Source organism: Solanum dulcamara, chromosome 9 (assembly GCF_947179165.1).
Source record: "Solanum dulcamara chromosome 9, daSolDulc1.2, whole genome shotgun sequence".
Classification (NCBI taxonomy): Eukaryota; Viridiplantae; Streptophyta; class Magnoliopsida; order Solanales; family Solanaceae; genus Solanum; species Solanum dulcamara.
This window is the reverse complement of record NC_077245.1, coordinates 58964416-58982961: the sequence shown is the minus strand read 5'-3', so window position 1 is coordinate 58982961 and position 18546 is coordinate 58964416. Positions and strand designations below refer to the sequence as shown.

General features: G+C 31.4%; 1 protein-coding gene across 1 annotated transcript; it reads left to right on the top strand.

Moving 5' to 3' along the window:
* The first annotated feature begins 1411 nt into the window (after positions 1 to 1411).
* On the top strand, positions 1412 to 9306 carry LOC129903411 (uncharacterized). The gene is made up of 5 exons (XM_055978961.1): positions 1412 to 1988; positions 2074 to 2194; positions 7027 to 7310; positions 7786 to 8013; positions 8640 to 9306. The coding sequence occupies exons 1-5, from the start codon at positions 1662 to 1664 to the stop codon at positions 9153 to 9155; spliced, it is 1476 nt and encodes a 491-aa protein (XP_055834936.1). The 5' UTR covers positions 1412 to 1661; the 3' UTR covers positions 9156 to 9306.
* The last annotated feature ends 9240 nt before the right edge of the window (positions 9307 to 18546 follow it).

The following is an 18546-nucleotide window of genomic DNA, read 5'->3' as shown; positions in this document are numbered from 1 at the left end:
CCCGCTGCACCGATGGGCCGGCTATCAATTTACTACTGGGCCGGTGTACATGCTCTAAGGCTTGGCCAGTCCAACCCCCAAATTGGGCCACTCAAGTTGGTCCGTGCCTAGTCGGTGCCGAGCCAATCGTGGGCCGTGCTAACCATGCCGATTCCTAGTCGATCCGGCCTACTTGATAAGTTTACTATATACAATAATGAAAATACGAAAAGTTCTACATTCTAGAAATCCTTTTAAAAAAATAGCAAATTTACGAATATTCCACAAAATCTAAAGAATGACTTTTAAGGAATTTTTATAAAGGTAATTTTTTTTTACATTTTATTAAAATCATTTCCAAGAGAAAATGATTTTAAATGACTAAAATAGTCTAACATAGCATATTTCAGCCAAATGTTTTGTCTTTTAAGCATTTGTAACCTCTATGTTCGCTAGTGACTTCAGAAAAAAATATGAAGTCTTTGCTTCGATCAAAACAAGATGAAGTGAAGGGCTTAGAGCCTGCTTGGATTAATTTATTTTATTTTAAGTTAAAATAAGTTTTAGTATTTTTATATTGTTTGGGTAAAATAAAATATATGTTAATAAGTATTTGTTTTCAAGTTAAAATCTAATTCAAACGGATTTTTAATATTTGATTCTCGTTTCAAGTACTAAATCAATGAGATGATTTCTCACTTTATTCGAGAGATGAATTTAGAATTTTAATCTAATAAGTTCAATCTTTATGTTCTTATTATAGCACTCATTATACTTTAAAAATTATAGATTTATAATTTATTAACTACTAAATGTTTAGTAATTTTTTGGACATATAAAATGCTCTGTGTCAAACACTATGTTCATGTGAATTTAGCTCTAGCTTCTTATCATAGAACTCATTACACTTCAAAAATTATAAGTTTATAATGTATTAAAATTTTAGTAACTTTTCACATATAAAAATTTTGTGTCAAAAACATTGAGTTCATATGAGTTTAATTTTTAGGTTTTTATCATATAATCCACTACACTTTTAAAATTACTTATTCATAACTTATTAATTATTAAAAATTTAGTAATTTTTCAGATATAGTTCTATACTCATTGCTTCGTATCAATAAAATCGAATTCATATAAACCTAGCACTTCTATTCTCTATCAATCACTGATTCAATTACGAAGGAGAGTGATCAGATGCATGTCATCGCTTCTCTTTTAATAAGAAATGTTAGGTTCAAAATATAACAATAAAGAAATTTCTTTTAAAAAATAAATTTAAAATGAATTTTATGTAACACAACTTCAAATTAATTACTTCAATAAATTAAGAGGAATTGTCGTTTTAAATCATTTGACATGTAAAAAGCGATGTAAAGACGACTTTTATAACTTCCAAGAAATTAAAGTACATTTACGTAACTAAATTTAATTTGCCAACCCCTCCAATAACTATTTGACCTCTCTAGTCCTTCACCTAGACCTTCCTAGATATTATTCTCCTCTCTATTTTCTCCCACAATCTTGTTCCTAAATTTCTCAAAACCCAACCTCAACTACCATTTGTTTTTTCCTTCGATTAAAATATTTCCTCCATAAACATTTAATCTCTCCTCTTTCTTTATTATATATTTTCTTCCCCAAACTTTTCTTAAAAGCCCATTTTTGAAGACTTAAAAGAAATGCCCATGGAACGTTCAAACTCATCAGGAAGCACAAACTCTTCATACTCAACAACATCAAGATCATCATCAACCTCAGTAGTTGTATCAATACAGTGCTTAAAAGGTAGCTCAAAAGGCGATGAATGGACAGGAGACATGTTGATAACGGGGGATATCGTGGAGGAGCTTCGAATAGGGAACATGATTCTCCGATCACCCTTCAAAAATGGCAAAAATGGTATACAAAAGATCATGCATAATTCTTTTAAAGCTAAGGAAACTTTTATTACTGTTCGTGTTAGACGTGGATCTGAATCTGATGATGAATTATTCACCGAATTACAGGTATTGAATATTTATTATCTATCTACAAGTTTAGAAAGAGAGAAATATATCCATGTTATATTATATTATATTATGTTTGAACTAGGCATGTATCGTTCCGAATGAGTTTGGCGGAAGAAAAAACTATATGCTTAGAGCTATTGATGATCCTAATTATGCCGTCGGTTTTGTTGATCGAACGGAGATGGAGTGTTTGGAATTGCAAGGTATCCTTTCTCCATAGTTGACTTTTCTTTTGCTTTGTGTTTTCTGCCCCTTATCGATGTGAATGAATTTTTAGACTAAGAGCCCGTTTGGATAAAACCCTTTTTTAGCTTTTGGATGTGTTTGCCTAATGCTGATTTTAAGCTATAAAGTTCTTAAAGTCAGTCAGAAATGAAAAGTTAGGATTCCTACCTTTTTTTTCCAAAGTGCTTAAAGTTATTTTTTTTGACCATGGAAATTACTTTTATATCTTTTATATTTTAACTAAATTCTCAAACTACCTTTTTTTATTCTTTTAACCCTAAAATTCACATTATAAGCACTTTTATCCAAACACTCAACTGCTTATTTATAAAAATAACTTTCAGCACTTCAAAGTTCTAAAAGCACTTTATACATAAAAGTTACTTTTTTTAAGCCCATCCAAACGGGCTCTAAGAGCCCATTTGGATTGGCTTTAAGTTGGTTAACCAACTTAAAGCCTATTTTTAGCTTTTGGACGTGTTTGTCTAATTCTGACTTTAAGCCATAAAGTTTTTAAAGTCAGTCAAAAATGAAAAGTTAGGATTCTTAACTTTTTTTTTCCAAAGTGCTTAAAGTCATTTTCTTTGACCATGGAAATTACTTTTATATTCCTTATATTTTAACTAAATTCCCAAACTATATTTTTTTATTCTTTTAACCCTAAAAATTACATCATAAGCACTTTTATCCAAACACTCAACTGCTTATTTATAAAAATAACTTTCAGCACTTCAAAATTCTAAAAACACTTCATACATAAAAATTATTTTTTTTAAGCCCATCCAAACGGGCTCTAAATTCAAGAACAAGCTCTTCCCTTTTGACTCAGCCCTTAGGTGCGCTAGCTAGCTCTTTCCTACTTTTAATTTATTGGAGGTGGTACTACTATTCTTTTGTTTTGCTTGTAGTTGCCCGTACATGCAACTTGTTTTCTTTCCACACGTTTTCCCATTTTGATTTTGCATATTTTTCATCATTCATATATTTACTTTTGAATTTTGTGATTTAAAATTTAAAATATATTAAATATAATAAAATATCTTTTAATTTTGTGGTCATAAACATGTTAAGAGAAAATTAAAATTAAAGAATTGCTAAAAAAAACAAATCATTCTGTGATCTTTTTTAAACAGACTAAAAAAATAAGTCAAACAAATTGAAACGGAAGAAATAATAATTTTTTCTCTAAGTTTTGTAGAATATATATATATATATATATATATATATATATATATATATATATATATATTGTTTGGGGGTTGGCTAGGAAGTAATATATAACAAATAATTTAGTCAAATAATGTACGCAAAATGTCAACAACACCATATTATTGTAGTACTCCCTCTATTTTATATTAATTGAATTTCTAGAGGTTTTTTTATTATTCAAAATAGTTGAATTATTCAAAATTCAAGAAAAATGTTTGAAACTTTTTTCATGTTTACCCTTTCCATTAACGAAGTTTTGTAATTTTCTAGAAGTTAAATTACATTGCTTACAAAGTTATACTTCAATAAATGATTTCTTCTATTTATGATTTCACATTTAATCTTCTTATGAGGTTGATTAAACAAAAAGATAATAGAGAAAAATATAATTTAAATTTTATTTTTAAATATTTTTTTAATATGTATATATTATTTTAAAAATTTAATTAATATAAAATAGAAGGAGTACATATTACGCACACGGAAAGTACACGTACAAGTACTTAAAATGATCAACTCGGAGCTGCTTTTGAGCCCACGAGTTGGCCTCGGCCCGAAGGCCAGCGGACTGACTTGGAACTATGCGATCTAGAAGCATTTAATGTAATTTTCATTTAGTAAGTAAAAATATTGAGTGCTGTTCATTGGAAAATGACTTTACTTAATTGCTGAATATATGTAAAGTGCTTATGTCATATTTTGAAAATTAAAAATGAACAAAACTTGTTAGAGTACACAAAGTCTTCAAATGTTTTTTTTACAAAGGCATCATTTTCGAGGCCTTTTGTTTTTGCGGTTAAACGATTAGTCTTAAGAAAAAATCATTTTAAAGGTTGTTATTGCTTGTTAGGCCCTTTGACTAGGTGTTTGTTTAACTTCTTAATTGTTAAATTGTTTATTTGGTAATTGCATACTAGTCACATTGATAAATATTGATCCATCAAATTGAAGGAAAAAAGGGTCAAAATGCCTCTTAAACTATTTGAAATAAATAAAAATATTCTTCAATTATAATTTGATTCAAAATGTCTTTGTCAAAAAATCAGTCATTCATAATCACTGATGAAGGAAACTATGAGATCACCCCTTTCATTCTGGGGTGACGGAGGGATCGTACCATTCGAGCCATCAATATTTTGGTTCAGAAATGCCCTTATTGTTATTTAATTAATCAAAAATGCCCCTATTGTTAAAAAAACAAATCTTGTTCCTTATAAAAATATTACTTTTAAGGAACTCTATTTTTATTTTCTTTCTTTTTAAACCACTTTAAGTAATAAAAATGTAGAAAATTATTTTTATTCTTCGTAATCTCATTTTATCAATTAAAAAATAATAATTTCATGTGTTCTAAGTTTTAATGGATAATATATGTCATATATATAAGATCATAATAAAATAAAAAATATTTTAAATTTTAATTTTTTTTAATTGAAGTAGAATAAAAATTTGCTAATAAAAGAAATATTATTAGGAAAAAATGTGTTAAGAAGAAAATAAATAATATATTTATTTGAAAAAAAGCATTTTTGATCCATTAAATAACAATAATGACATTTTTGAACCAAAATATTGACGGCAATGACATTTTAAAATCAAATTATAAATGAATGACATTTTTATTTATTTCAAATAGTTTAAGGACACTTTTGACTCTTTTTCCCAAAATTAAATTTGTCCACTTGGAATGACCTAGTTTCTCTGTCCAAATAGTTGACAGGTAAATAATAACTTCTTAATAAGATTAGGACCTCGTGATTTAAGATCTATAGGGGACTATATCAAAATGTATTAATTTATTAGAATCAAGTAATACAATGAGATGAAAATGTATAGAGTTTAACTTTTGTTGGGTAATAAAGAATTAAATACAAATACATATCATAGATTTATTTTAATTTAATAAAAATATCGAGTGTGAGTGGTTTTTTTTTTTTCGATCGAAATTCTCTTTTTTTCTTTTTTCCTTTTTAGGTTATGGTTTAAGCTTAGTGGGACGTGGGACCTAGTGGAGGGGTTATGATGTGTCCAGAGAACAAAGAACTCCAATTGTGCCAAACATATTTTATATATATATAATATGTTTGGCAAACAAATTTTAGTAAACTAATTACAATGAGGATAATATGGTTGCTAGTTGCTACTCCTTGGCGAAGCATGGCCTGCACTTAGCTCATTCAAATTAAATCTACAAGAGCAAAGGTATGTTTATTTAAACCATTTCCTAAAGTATTAAAACAGATGAGAGGAGTTATTTAGATGGTAAGCATCCGTCATTTTTAACCTTAAGATTTTGAGTCCGAGTCATCATTTTTCCAAAAAGATGGAAGCTTCTGGAGGAGGAGTAAAACAAAAAAGTATCGAAACGTGTGACTGTATGGATTACCGGATTACCCTTTTAACAAATTAAAATGTGCCAGGTAATAGAAAAATAATGGTTAACTAATGAATTAATTAGAGGCAGACTTAGATTTTAAGATAATGGATAAGCTATACCTATTTCTTGTTTAAGGCAATTGGTGCGAATTTGATATAATTATCTATAATCTTAAAAAGATTTCGAATACACAGACATACCAAAAAGTGGATACAAATAGACATGCCATATATATATTTCTGGATAAAGACTTACCAACATCAAATATTTATGTCAATTCCATAAATAAATATATAGTTATCACTTAATCATAAGTAATTATTGCAGTTGTCTCCACAATTTTATACATATTAATCACAGTAAACTAATATGATGGAGGACATATTTTTACATTTAAATAATCTGCCCCTAGTAAAAGGGTTTGATTTAATTATGATATTATGCACGTTCTAAGAACACAAGAGGGGTGAATTAAGTTATGCCTGATTTTCTTCTAAGTGATGAGATGGGTAACTTAACTTGTTCCTTTCTACTACGATGCGGAATTATGAAGTACAAAACCAAGAGATTTATCCCAAATTCACTGAAACTAGTAAGTCTGATCAATAGAATTTAGATTCCAAGAGTTCAAATCTAGGAACCATGTCTAATCCCTCAAATAAAAACTTAAACATATTATTCTCTCTTCAAGTAACCCTTAACTTGAAGCTAACTTCATATACAGTTTATCCTAAACAATTGTTTCTAAGAAAGCTGATATAGTTATTATGCTGTTTAAAAAAGAAAAAAAACTTATATAGTTACAATTCAATCACACTCCTAATACAAGAATTCTAGATCTGAAGACTGTAATATATATAAGCATGAAACATGTTCTTTAATCCGGTTCTTGTATTAGGCAAGACTTGGATAGTAAGTACGAAACCTCTCTTAGATATGCTCTTGCTTATTTTCTTTGAGTTCTATCTTTAGCTCTTAATGTATGTGTGTGACCTTCTTCTGTAGGAAACTTGCACATATATACTTGGAAATGATGGAAAGTCAGTTATTACTAACACCTTAGAGGATAAGACTTGACTTGTAGTAATGTTTAAGATGAAAACAATTACTTCTTCACTATACACTGTCTATCATCAAAACATGTTAAGTCCAACAACTTACTTCGCGTTGCACTCTTTAATTAATGATATTATTATTGACAAATGTTTATATAATTATATGCAGGTTCAAGGAAGTCAAGAATGGTGGGAGCACTGACAAGGACTCCACTCCAAGATGGATATGTGAGCTATCCATGGGAGAAGAGAATGAATGAGTTGCTAGCAGTTCCAAAGTCAAGCAGCTTTTACTCACTACTTCTCTTGCCAAAAGCCTCGGACAAAGTTTCAATTCATTATAATGATTTAGAAGACACCCTTTCCAGAGCAAATGCTTGGCTCATTGCTTCTCAAGCCTCTGGAGTTCCCATTGTTTTCATGAATATCCAGACTGAGTCTCTACTTACGAAGGTACCTAAATATTCATATCTATCTTTTCACTCACAAAAATTATCTTTAATTTTTTCCAGATGAAATTTATGTTCACACAACTTCAACTTCACATATTGTTACTTTCAACCTCAACTAAATATCATCCAAACTCCTAATCCACCAACATTTTAAATATTGAACTTCAATATTTGCAAGTAATTGTAAAAAAAGGATCTTGAGCCAAAATCAACCCCAAAACCTAGCTCATGAGGGGAAGATCGCCCAAGACTAAGGACTGGGCATCTTGAGCATGGACACCATGTAATGAAATGGATATAAGGAGACTTAGAACCCATGACCCATCCCGCAAAAGATGTGGGACTCCACCAGTACTATGCTTAATAATTTTTGCTTAACGCTGCTACAAATGGCAAATATATTAGTATTGAACATTTAGCTATGTAAAATCAAGTTATGACAATAATTAACTTTCCTCTGTACTTCTTTCTGTTAGATATCAGGGGAGACAGCTTCGTGCACTGTAAGTGCTGGATCACTTTCTGATTTATCAAACCTAGCAAATGCAAGTTTGTATGGTTTTGAAGATTACCATGGAGTGGATATTGGTGTTGTCCGAGCAGTTCGTCTTTGGTTTTCTCCACTAGGAGGAGAGATTCCTATTGACATTAAAATCAAAGAAAATGATGTCAAACTTGGATTTGCCATCAGCAGAACAGAAGAGGTAACTAACTTCTTGCTTCATTACCATCCATATAATTGAACTTATATACCTCGAAAACAACTTCTCTACCTCCCCCAGTAGATATAAGGTTTGTGTACGCTCTATCCTCCCCAAACCCCTCTTATGGGATTACACTGAGTATGTTATCGTTATTGCTGTTATTTTACAACATTAGTGTACATTTTTAACTTGTTGTATCAGGTAGCATGACTAACCTTCCAAGTCATTAAAGAAGACTATAGAGCCTTACTAAAATTAACTTCTTTATCACTGTGATATCATCCATGTCAAGGTATCCAAGTCAATCAATTACATTACAATAATAACATGTAATTTCTTAAAGTCCGTACAGATTACACAAGAAGAAAACTTCCATAATCTTAGATCACATTTTTACTACTATGATAAAGTTCATTTTTGTATTCCAACTTGACCAATTGTTCGTTCAAGATTAGACCATGATAGTATTGTTAGTTTGATCTAGAAAGTTTGAACATACTGGTTAGAATGACTATTAATTTACTTTAATTATGTAAAATCTCACTAACCATATATTAAAATTCTACCTTTTTACTTTTCATTATCATTCTCTGCTTATATTTTGACTTTACAATTTAACTCTTTAGGGGTTTATTCACATATCATCAGTAAATGAAGGTGATGAGGATGCACCTTCCTCAAGATCAGGCCTTAGCAATCTATACAAAGAAGCAATGAAAGAGTGCAAGCTTTTAGTTGTATCAAGAATATCCAACCAAAAGGTACTTCCATGGATCGTTTCTCCAACGGGGGCAGTCAGATGCTTTGACACTGTCTCTCTGAGTCAAAAACTGTCTTTGCATCGACATGCAAAGGTTCCCATTCTTATGCACGTGTTCCTTTGGGACCGTTCTGTCCCTGTGCCAAATGGTGGTAACATTAATCGGTCGAGGACTATTTCCCCGACCATGCTACCACCGCTGGCACCTGAAGTTCGGTTGGCACGCCAACCGAATGATAATCAGGTGATGCCGTTGCCTCTAGAAGTTGAATATGAAAGAGGAAGTCACAGTGATGAATCAGAACTAAGGCATGACAGGGACACTGCTGGGGAATCTTCTTTTCGCTTCCATGATTTTTCTCTACCAAATAATTGGGTGTAATTTTTTTTCTTTTAACGTTGTTTGATGTACATAAAGATGACAAGTTTTACAACTAAGGGTGATCAGTTTAAGGGGCATTTGTAACAGCTTATTCCGCTATGGAGTTTCAATCATTAAACTTTATAAAGTAAAAAAAGAGTTCTGCTGTTTAGTCAGAATTGTAGGCATTGTCGAGAGCAATGGTGATTTTCTCATTGATCGTATCATGCCAGACAACAGATGAAAATATACCAAAAAGAACAACTTCAACATGATTGCTTAAGTTTTAGAACTAATAAACAAGCTCTCATGCTGTACTCTTTCAGAGCGACTTGAATGACATTTATTACCTCCCCTTCTTTGTTTTAGCGTCTTCCGTTAATTTTCTCTGTTTTCGTATTTTTAGATAAACTTTTCAATAGCAGTATTTAGTAGCTGGAACATAAAAGCTTAAACCTTTTGTTTAACTGCTCTAATTTATATACTAGTTAAAATTGTTCAAAATCTAATAATGACATAAATCAATCTTCATAAATTGTGCAAATTGACTGTTGAGAAGTGAAAGATACATTACTTATCAAACACAAGAGTCTCACTACCTAGTGGTAAAAGAAGGGACAGTGATACACGAATTAAGTAGAAGCCGCCATTTCCCTTTATTAGTTACAGCAGTTGGCAATTGCGATAACAGATTCTGTTAGATTGTTAGTGAGTCCAACTAATTTAGTCATTCAATATATAGATTATAATCACTTTATTCACAATCATATATGAAATTACACTCTTCTCTCACTATTTCTTCTTCCTTACCTATTCTTCTCGAGGGAACTCCTGAAACAACCGCTTCATCATCGAATTCCTGCAATCAAGTAACAGACTCGGAGAGAAATCAAAGACTTCTTCTCCACATAAGTGAGTTGGGTACGTCACATAAGTGAGTTGGGTACGTCTCATGTTGTTGTAATGTACCATACATATAATAAATTACAGTTGAAAAAGTAAAATGACAAAATTGAATAAAAAATATATTCAGGCCGACACGCAGATTTCTCGCTCTTTTTTAGAAAATTCAAGCCTACTGCGACATAATCTACATCGATCCAGCAGTAATACCCTTGATTTGTCCTCTCCAGGATGCAACAACCAACAACATTGTGTAACTCAAACAACTCCAAATTAGTTGAAGAGTCCAAAGCTCCACAAAAAGAATATCTTCCTTTAACATCTATTTACTCTTTTTTGTATAGTAAATTAGTTAAAGACTTAGAATAATTTCTCTGTCTCAACTCTCTCTTTCACTACACTAACCTTATTAGACACTACAATATTTATCCATACTTTTCATCTTTCTTGCATTTCCTTCACAAAGGAAGAAATACCACTATTTATAGGTGAGAAAATCTTCCTTGTCTTGAATATGAATAGAGTGGATAATAATATAAGTAAATGAATGGAGGAATTATGCCTTGGAGGTTACATAAGCTACAAGGCATAATGAGGTAGAACATGACTTAGTAGTTACATAAGTTACACAAATAATCGACCACATTCTTGTCAATTTATATCCACTAAAATAACACACTCCAACATCTCATATAATCCGGATGTGATAATAGTGTAAAACTAATCCATAGACATAAGAAAAAACACTTACTGCTGGGGAAGACAGTAAAATAACTCATCTTTCTGTTGGCTTCAGAATACCTAGAGGCCATACTGACTGGAAGGCTCAGTGTATTGCAGCGAGCATGGCATGTAACTCAGTGCTTCATACATATTACATATACCAAAAACTTCATTTCTCCATGCCATTATTAGACTGTAGTCCGAGTAAGCTTAGCGTCTATAAGAGACGAAGTTCATTTACTTATAATTATGAACCTAAACAATGCCTCCATGGAGGAAATCACCTTTACCGTTAACCTCTGTGTTGTTAATTGTTGTGTCTAAAAGAGTTTTGGAAGATTATGACCTCACTAAGACACAGAGGCCTGAGGCTCAACTCCTTCACCTGCATTCTAGGAATAACTGAGTTAAGTTGTTAATGGAAGAACAATGATTGCTAGGAAAGAGCATCTGCAGCTCCTCATATTCACATAACTTAGGCACCTTGGCTGGCTTTTCTAGCTCATCAGCTGGAAAACCATAGTGTAGAAAATTTAGACTATCTCCGGAGAGGCGGATCCAGGATTTTAATCTTCCGGGTGCCACATTCTATGAATAATAGTATGATTTCAATATTTACATAGGAGAATTCTAATAGCCCGTTTGGCCTCGAAAGTGCTTTTTTTTTTAGAATTTATTTTTAAAATAAGGTATTTAATCAAGTTTTTAGGAGAAAAAATAATATTTTTGACGAATAGCAAAACCTATTTTTAAGAATTTTAAAAAAACATGTTTTCCTTGAAAAAGTACTTCAGATAAAAAAAAATAGGTTTTCCTTTAATAAACATATGTTCTTAAAAGCTTGTTCAAACAAGGTATAAAAACCTTTATCATCTACTTGGCTTATTTGTTTGTTCGAATTTTTACCTTAAGGGTCTATTTGGAAAGCCATTTGATAATTATAGTTAGTGTAATTATTAGGCTAGTAATTATCAGTCTAGTAATTAAGTTGAATTGTGTGTTTGCCACAATGTTACAAATGTACTGTTTGGTTGCACAATTGCAATGGTAAGGTTATAATAGATTTTAAAAATAAAAGTTAATTATCTAAAATTTAAAAATTATATTAGACAAATAAGGGACTTTATAAATGATATTAAACTAAATATTAAATATATATATTATCTTTTGAAAATATATTAATTAATAAACATATGTTCTTAACTAATACTATTAAAAAATAATTGATTTTCTATTTTTAAATTAGTATATTTTAATTAAATTAATCATAAAAATTAAAAGTACAAGATTTCTATGAACATAATGAAATGCATGTTTGACAAAAAGGTTAATATTATAAATATAATATCATAATTTATTTAAACATTTGACAAAAATATAATCTATCAAGTCTAACTAAAATATAAATAACTTACGATATGAAATATTAAGTCAATACTACTAAAACAAATGAAAGTGCAAATATAACATAAGTTCTATATTAAAAACAAAAAATTTAACATAATACCCTTTTGTCAAATTTTAACATAACGTACATAAATATGACTCAAAAGAAAAGAAAAACGTAAGTCTACAAGGTAACAATGATTTCTACTTTCATTTAAAAATTAGATTACTAATAAAATTATGCTCATTAAAAAAAAGACATAGAATAAATTTTAAAAAATAGATAATTCAAAAATTTACATAGAATCACATGAAGTAAAAGTTGAGAATGAGAAAGAAATGAAATATAAATATTATGTAAAAAATGTTTTAGAAATTTTTAGAATAATAAAAATAAAAAAGAATTTAAAATAATAGAAATAAAAAATAAATTAAATTAAAAATAAAAATAGAAACAAATGAAGAAATTAAAAAGTAATCAACTCATAATTACACCATGTAATTATCAGTAATACAATGTTTGGAGAGTGTAAAACAGGCCCTAAAGGACGTTTTGGTTCAAATCTGCTCAACCACAATTTCTTTTGTAAAACAATATGAAGACACATTTTTGTAAGAAAAACGTGCAAGAGCAGGTTAACCCATGACCCTAGAAAGTAAAAGTTGACTCTTTGCCATTGGCACTATGCAGTCATGCTGTATTGAGGGTGACATGTGTTATATTTATATAAATTCTCATACATATATACCTATATAATAGAGTTTCAACTGAGATGACTTGAGTGCCATGGACACTACTACATAGATCCGCTCCTGGTTCTTCATGAGCAACTACAGCTTGTTAGGTAGGCGTTGCGGCATGAATAAAGGAAGTTGTGGTGTCATGACATGAATGGTCCCCCCCACTGGTTTCTTCAAAATGTCTATCAGCCCCCTTGGTAGATTCAAGCTGATTGCTTGAAAATATCACGATGATTTTTATGAAAACAAGATTGATTCAAAGTGAAGCATTCTCATCGTGAAGAATTTTCATGATTTTTATGAAAAAAATATATAATGATCTAGATGCTTTAGATAAGTGTCTTTATGAATATGTTTAGAAATCATGATTTGTTAAAAGAGCTTTTCTTATATTTCTAGTATGTTATGATGAATTTGATATTACTAGACTTAACCATTTTCAAAGACTATGCTATGATTATGACTATTCTTATTGAGATTATCACCTAACATTGAGTTGGACTAGTGGAGATTACCCAATTCCTAGAACTACGTGACCCCGTAGGATGTCCTAATTGGACAAATCAGCTTAAGCTAGTGGATATAGCTCATTTTCATGGTCCTCACCTGGCAAGTAGAACAACCTCTTTTCGGTGTGGGGAAGATACTGGACTCCATGTTACAACTCACATGGTTTATGTCAGTTAATGGTATCTGTCACTTATGTTATGATTATGATTTTCTTACGAGTTCTCATTGACCATGTTTCAAAGAGATCTTGTTATGTTTTAGCTTAGTCATTACATTATCATGTTTTATGTCATGCATTGCACATTCTCCATAATCAATACATTTCATAGTACTGGCATCATACTTCTTTTTTCTATATTATTTTATAATATTGGTCACGATGCTTCTCATCAGGCTCGAGGTTAGCATTAGATGTTATCAACATTATATTGCTTGGTGATTCCTCATGATTCGAGGGCATGACCACATAATGAGTTCTTTATATTTTTTTCAAACTTCTTTCAGTTTTAATTTATTTTATGAGCTAGGACTTGTCCTATGTTGCATTTATGATAGTAGAGCCTATGTCAGACTTAGTATGATTTCTGCATTATTAGTTGTTATACTTAGATTCTCCTTATATTGAGATTACTATGTTGAGATTTATCTTCCGCTTTTCGATTCATGGTTGCTTTAGTGTCATGCTTTTGCTAAGAGACTTGTTTAAGGTGTTTTGGGATCCTCTTCATCATGTCACATCTAGGGGTAGCTTGGATCGTGATAGTTCTTATTGTTAATAATTCATATAGTAATTATGTCAACATCATATATAGATATCGTTCATGAAAGTGAAAGAGACTGAGTGGTAGTATAGGATACCAAGTGCATATCTATAACCCCAGGTGCATGTACTTACATGATTAACAAAGCAATCCATTATAGGGATACAATCTTAGTTTTTTAATCCTATAGGTATTATAAGCATGTTTACTTTCTGTCTTAGTAGTTTAGTTTACAATCAATCACTACAACTTTTAGGCTATAAACTGAGTAGCCATACCAATACATATACGTAAGAGGTTGTCTCACATTCTCTATGAATTCGACCCCAACATAATTGAATTACCATTATCACTATAACTTGTAATTTCTACTAAATAACTAGATTTGGGTGGTCTAAAATAGACAATATGCAAAGAAAAATTATATCAAATTTCTTTAACATAATCAATAAACTCAAAATAGGAGAATGTATCAGCATGTACATTAAAGCAATCTGTAACAGTAACTCTATGTACTTAAATGGGGTTTTTGTTGTAATGAAGCTCCATGGTGAAACCTCCAGGTTACGTACACAAAATTTATTGTTAAACTGAAAAAATAATAAAAAATACGAGTTTAAGATCTATAATAATATAATCAAAACCTAACACAACTAAAAAACAAAAACTTCCAAGGAAAATCCCTAAACCCAAAATCTACAACAACCCAAACAGAAAATACTAACTTGGGTAACTTTGTGTTCGTTGAGTAGTTCCTCGAATTCAAAAAAAATACTCCACATGCAATGAAATTAGCAGATATTGTCTTAAAGATTAGGTTTAGTATTTGGGAGTTTAAAATAACTTTTTAATTCAGAATTTATGGGTATAGATTGAATAATAATAATAATTTATTAACTATAAGGACGAATTAAAATGCAATAGTGATGTATCATGGATTTATGGTACTTGTAATCCATTAAACTTAAGATTTTACATGTCTTTTAAGAATTTTCAATTAGATTTGATTATTTTTTATCTTTGATTTGCAGGAAAATAGATTTCCGCAGAGGAGAAGGAGAAGGAAGTGTTAGCAGTGTAATGTTGGCCATCTACGAGTCAACTTACGAGCTGTGATTCTTCCCATGAGCTGTAGATGACACTCGTAGGTGAGAAGTATGAAGAATTGAAGTTCGGGTTGAGTTACAAGTAGAGCTACGAGTCATAGTAACCCTTACGAGTCGTAGGAAGATGTCCGTAGAAGATGATCAGAGAATGAAGCCTCAATACTTGACCTACAAGTGAGCAGGACGAACCATGCATAGACCTACAGACTGTAGGTCCTGTCCATAGAAAAGGCACTGAAGGATGACTTGAAAGTCGTTTTCATGAAAGAACTTCATGACCCGTAGGAAGAGTGACGACCCATAGTGTAACACCCCAAAAAAATATTTCTACACCAAGACTCGAACCATTCTTCATATGCATATAGGATCGAACTCGATGACTTCTATTTGATCAAAATCGATGACTTCTAGTTGTATATATGAGATAGCATAAATTACTTAGTATTTAGAGTATATTATATGTGGTTTAGGGTCATAAGGTATCTTTAACACCAACCCAAGTCCAAAGAATTTCTATCGGCTAAGTTTTCAAATAAGTCCATATAAGGGACAATTTCAAATGACCATATCTCCTAGACTATAATGGATTCGGTGGCCCATGACCTATAAATTTAAAGGTATTTGAGTCTTCTTTCTAAAGCCACCAAATTTATCTTATTTGGATTTCGTAGTAGAAAGTTATGGTTGTTTTACCGAAGCACGTCCATACAGGATAATTCGATGAGCTCACTAGCCAATTTGGTGACTCGCCGAATAGTTTGGCGAACCACGACCTAGCTCGCCGAATAGTGCCCGAAATCCTTTCAAAACTATTGGATTGGGTGAGCTAAAGCATAATTTGGCGACTCGCCAAATAGGTCAGTGAGGAGACCTCCAACTCACCGATTTGGTAGACAGAACTCATTAAAATGTCATGTTTCTAAATCTTTCAACCTAACAACATTCTTATACTCTCAAATCTCCTCCTACAAAAAAAACTACTCTCAAAATCAAGATATTCAAGGCTCCTTATTGAAGACCAAACATCAAGATTCCTTCAGACTTTACTCTAAGGTATGTGGGTTTTCATCCTTGGGTTCTTCCACTCATGGAGCCCAAATATTTTCTCAACTTAGTATTTTAAATTTTTAATGATGAAATCCTATGGGCTTTTACATGATGGTTCCAAATGCATAGATTATGGTATATTTTAAGTTTATTTACTCCTATTGATATATGTATATTGACCCTCAATTTCAAGTGATGAGTTTTTTTATGGATTTTTGTACTACGATTTCAAATGTATAGATTCTTGAATATTTGAAGTTTATTTACCTATATTGGCTTATGATGATTCTTATTTACATGAAATGAATAGTTTATCAAGGTTCTTATATGAAGGTTTGTAAGGTAGTTTTAAAGTAGATATGGTGGGTTATTTTTAAGATGTTTGATTTGATGCATTTATATGAAATGAACCCACCTACTTCTTATGACAAAGAAACGTTGAAATGAAGTTTGACTCCAAATGAATATTATGAAGTAAATGCGTATGAAGGGGAGTCTTTATGAAATGATTGATTGATGAAAAAACTTCTTAGCCAAAGTAAGATTTCAATGTGAAAGGACTATTCTCGCATTGAATTAAATAAAATGTTGAATGTTATGATATGACATGTATGACATCCCTATAGGCCATCAATGCTTTTGAATATTTTTCCAAAAAGGAAGGTTTGACTAGCATGGTACTCGAAATACCATCACTGATTGTAGGCTTAATTTTCTTATAAAACAAGGTTCATTAATAGAACGGTAAAAAGGGCCAGGCAGACATGATGATATTATAAACCAAAGGTTTTAATGAGCTATTCCATGAAATGATGATTTTATGTTAAAGTTATATAAATTCTTATGTTATTATGACATTTAAATATTATTCTGCTGCGAGCTTACGTAGCACCGAGCTGGACTAGGGGTAAATACCCATGTCCCAGAACTACATGCCACCATAGGTATAAAAGAGATAGAGGCAAATACCCAAATCTCTAAGAGGTGAGTACCCGATATATCAAGGCTTGGAGGTGAGTACCCGAGTCTAAGAACTAGGGGTGAGTACCCAGTTCACATAATAGCTTAGTGGATCCACTTAGGCATGACAGAGTCTACCTTGGCAAGTAGTCTCCCCCTTTTTCTCTGATGTAGGGGTAACATCGGGACTCCATGTTATAGCTCACATAGTTTATGTCGGTTAATGATCTCTCTCAGAAAGGTGCGAGGTCCCTCTTCCATGTTTAAGATATATCTTATGATGTCTATTATATCTATCACAAAGTAAAGTATATACTCTCACAAATCTAAAGATTTCTTTCAAAAGGTTTATGATATACTTATTTACGATTCATGGTACCTTACAAATATATGGTTTCTTATAATGACTCATGATTACCTCTAAAATGTTTAAGTTTCTTTTATGATTAATGATGGTTTCTATATTTCATTGACTAAGCTTCATAGCTCCAAATGGTATTTCAAATGAATACAAGGTTCTAGCATGGTCCATTGTATCACCTTATTATATAATGATATATTGCATTATATGCTCACATACTTAGTAGATTCAAAGTACTAAAACATGTTTTTGCCTACATGATATCACCATGTAGGGAACGACGTTGCTCAATATGCTCCTTTATATGGCTAGTTTGATCGTTGAAAGCTACTTTTTGGTGAGTTCCCATATTCCGGGAGCAGTATTCCATTTCCTTTTCTCGCTATTTACATGTATAGACTTTCAGTTATCTTATGGTATTTTTGGATACATATCGTGAGGGTGATCTAGGGACATGTCTTAACCTTTCTCCCAAGTCTATTAGTAAAGGTCTATTTGGACACAAATGGAAAATGTTTTTATTTTCGCTTGTTATTGTATGTTATTACTTATGAAAAGGTAAATGAATGCTAAGAGGCTTGAGTGAGGTACCTCCGGGTGTCTCATTCGCTGTGTCATATCTAGGCCCTAGGCTTAGGTCATGACAAACTTGGTATTAGAGCATGAGGTTTTGAAATTGTCCTCGAAATCCAATATACTACATCAAATAGGGTCTTGTTCATAGTTTTTAAGTGCGCCACAATTATGAATAGGATATTATGATACATTTAGGAAAGTCTTCACTTCTTGCAATTTATGACATCCCCTAGAGTGTCCTAACTTTTCCTCTAACTAAAACAATTTTATATTCTCTAGATAATGCCTTGTGGAAAAGTACCTCAAAGAGTAAGGGTTGACAATGAGGACCAAGCTCC

Excerpts from the sequence above, each read along its gene's own strand:
- LOC129903411 (XM_055978961.1), top strand. The coding sequence starts at position 1,662 with ATGCCCATGGAACGTTCAAACTCATCAGGAAGCACAAACTCTTCATAC. Across the intron at positions 7,311-7,785 it reads CTGAGTCTCTACTTACGAAG|ATATCAGGGGAGACAGCTTC; the intron begins GTACCTAAATAT and ends TCTTTCTGTTAG. Across the intron at positions 8,014-8,639 it reads CCATCAGCAGAACAGAAGAG|GGGTTTATTCACATATCATC; the intron begins GTAACTAACTTC and ends TTAACTCTTTAG.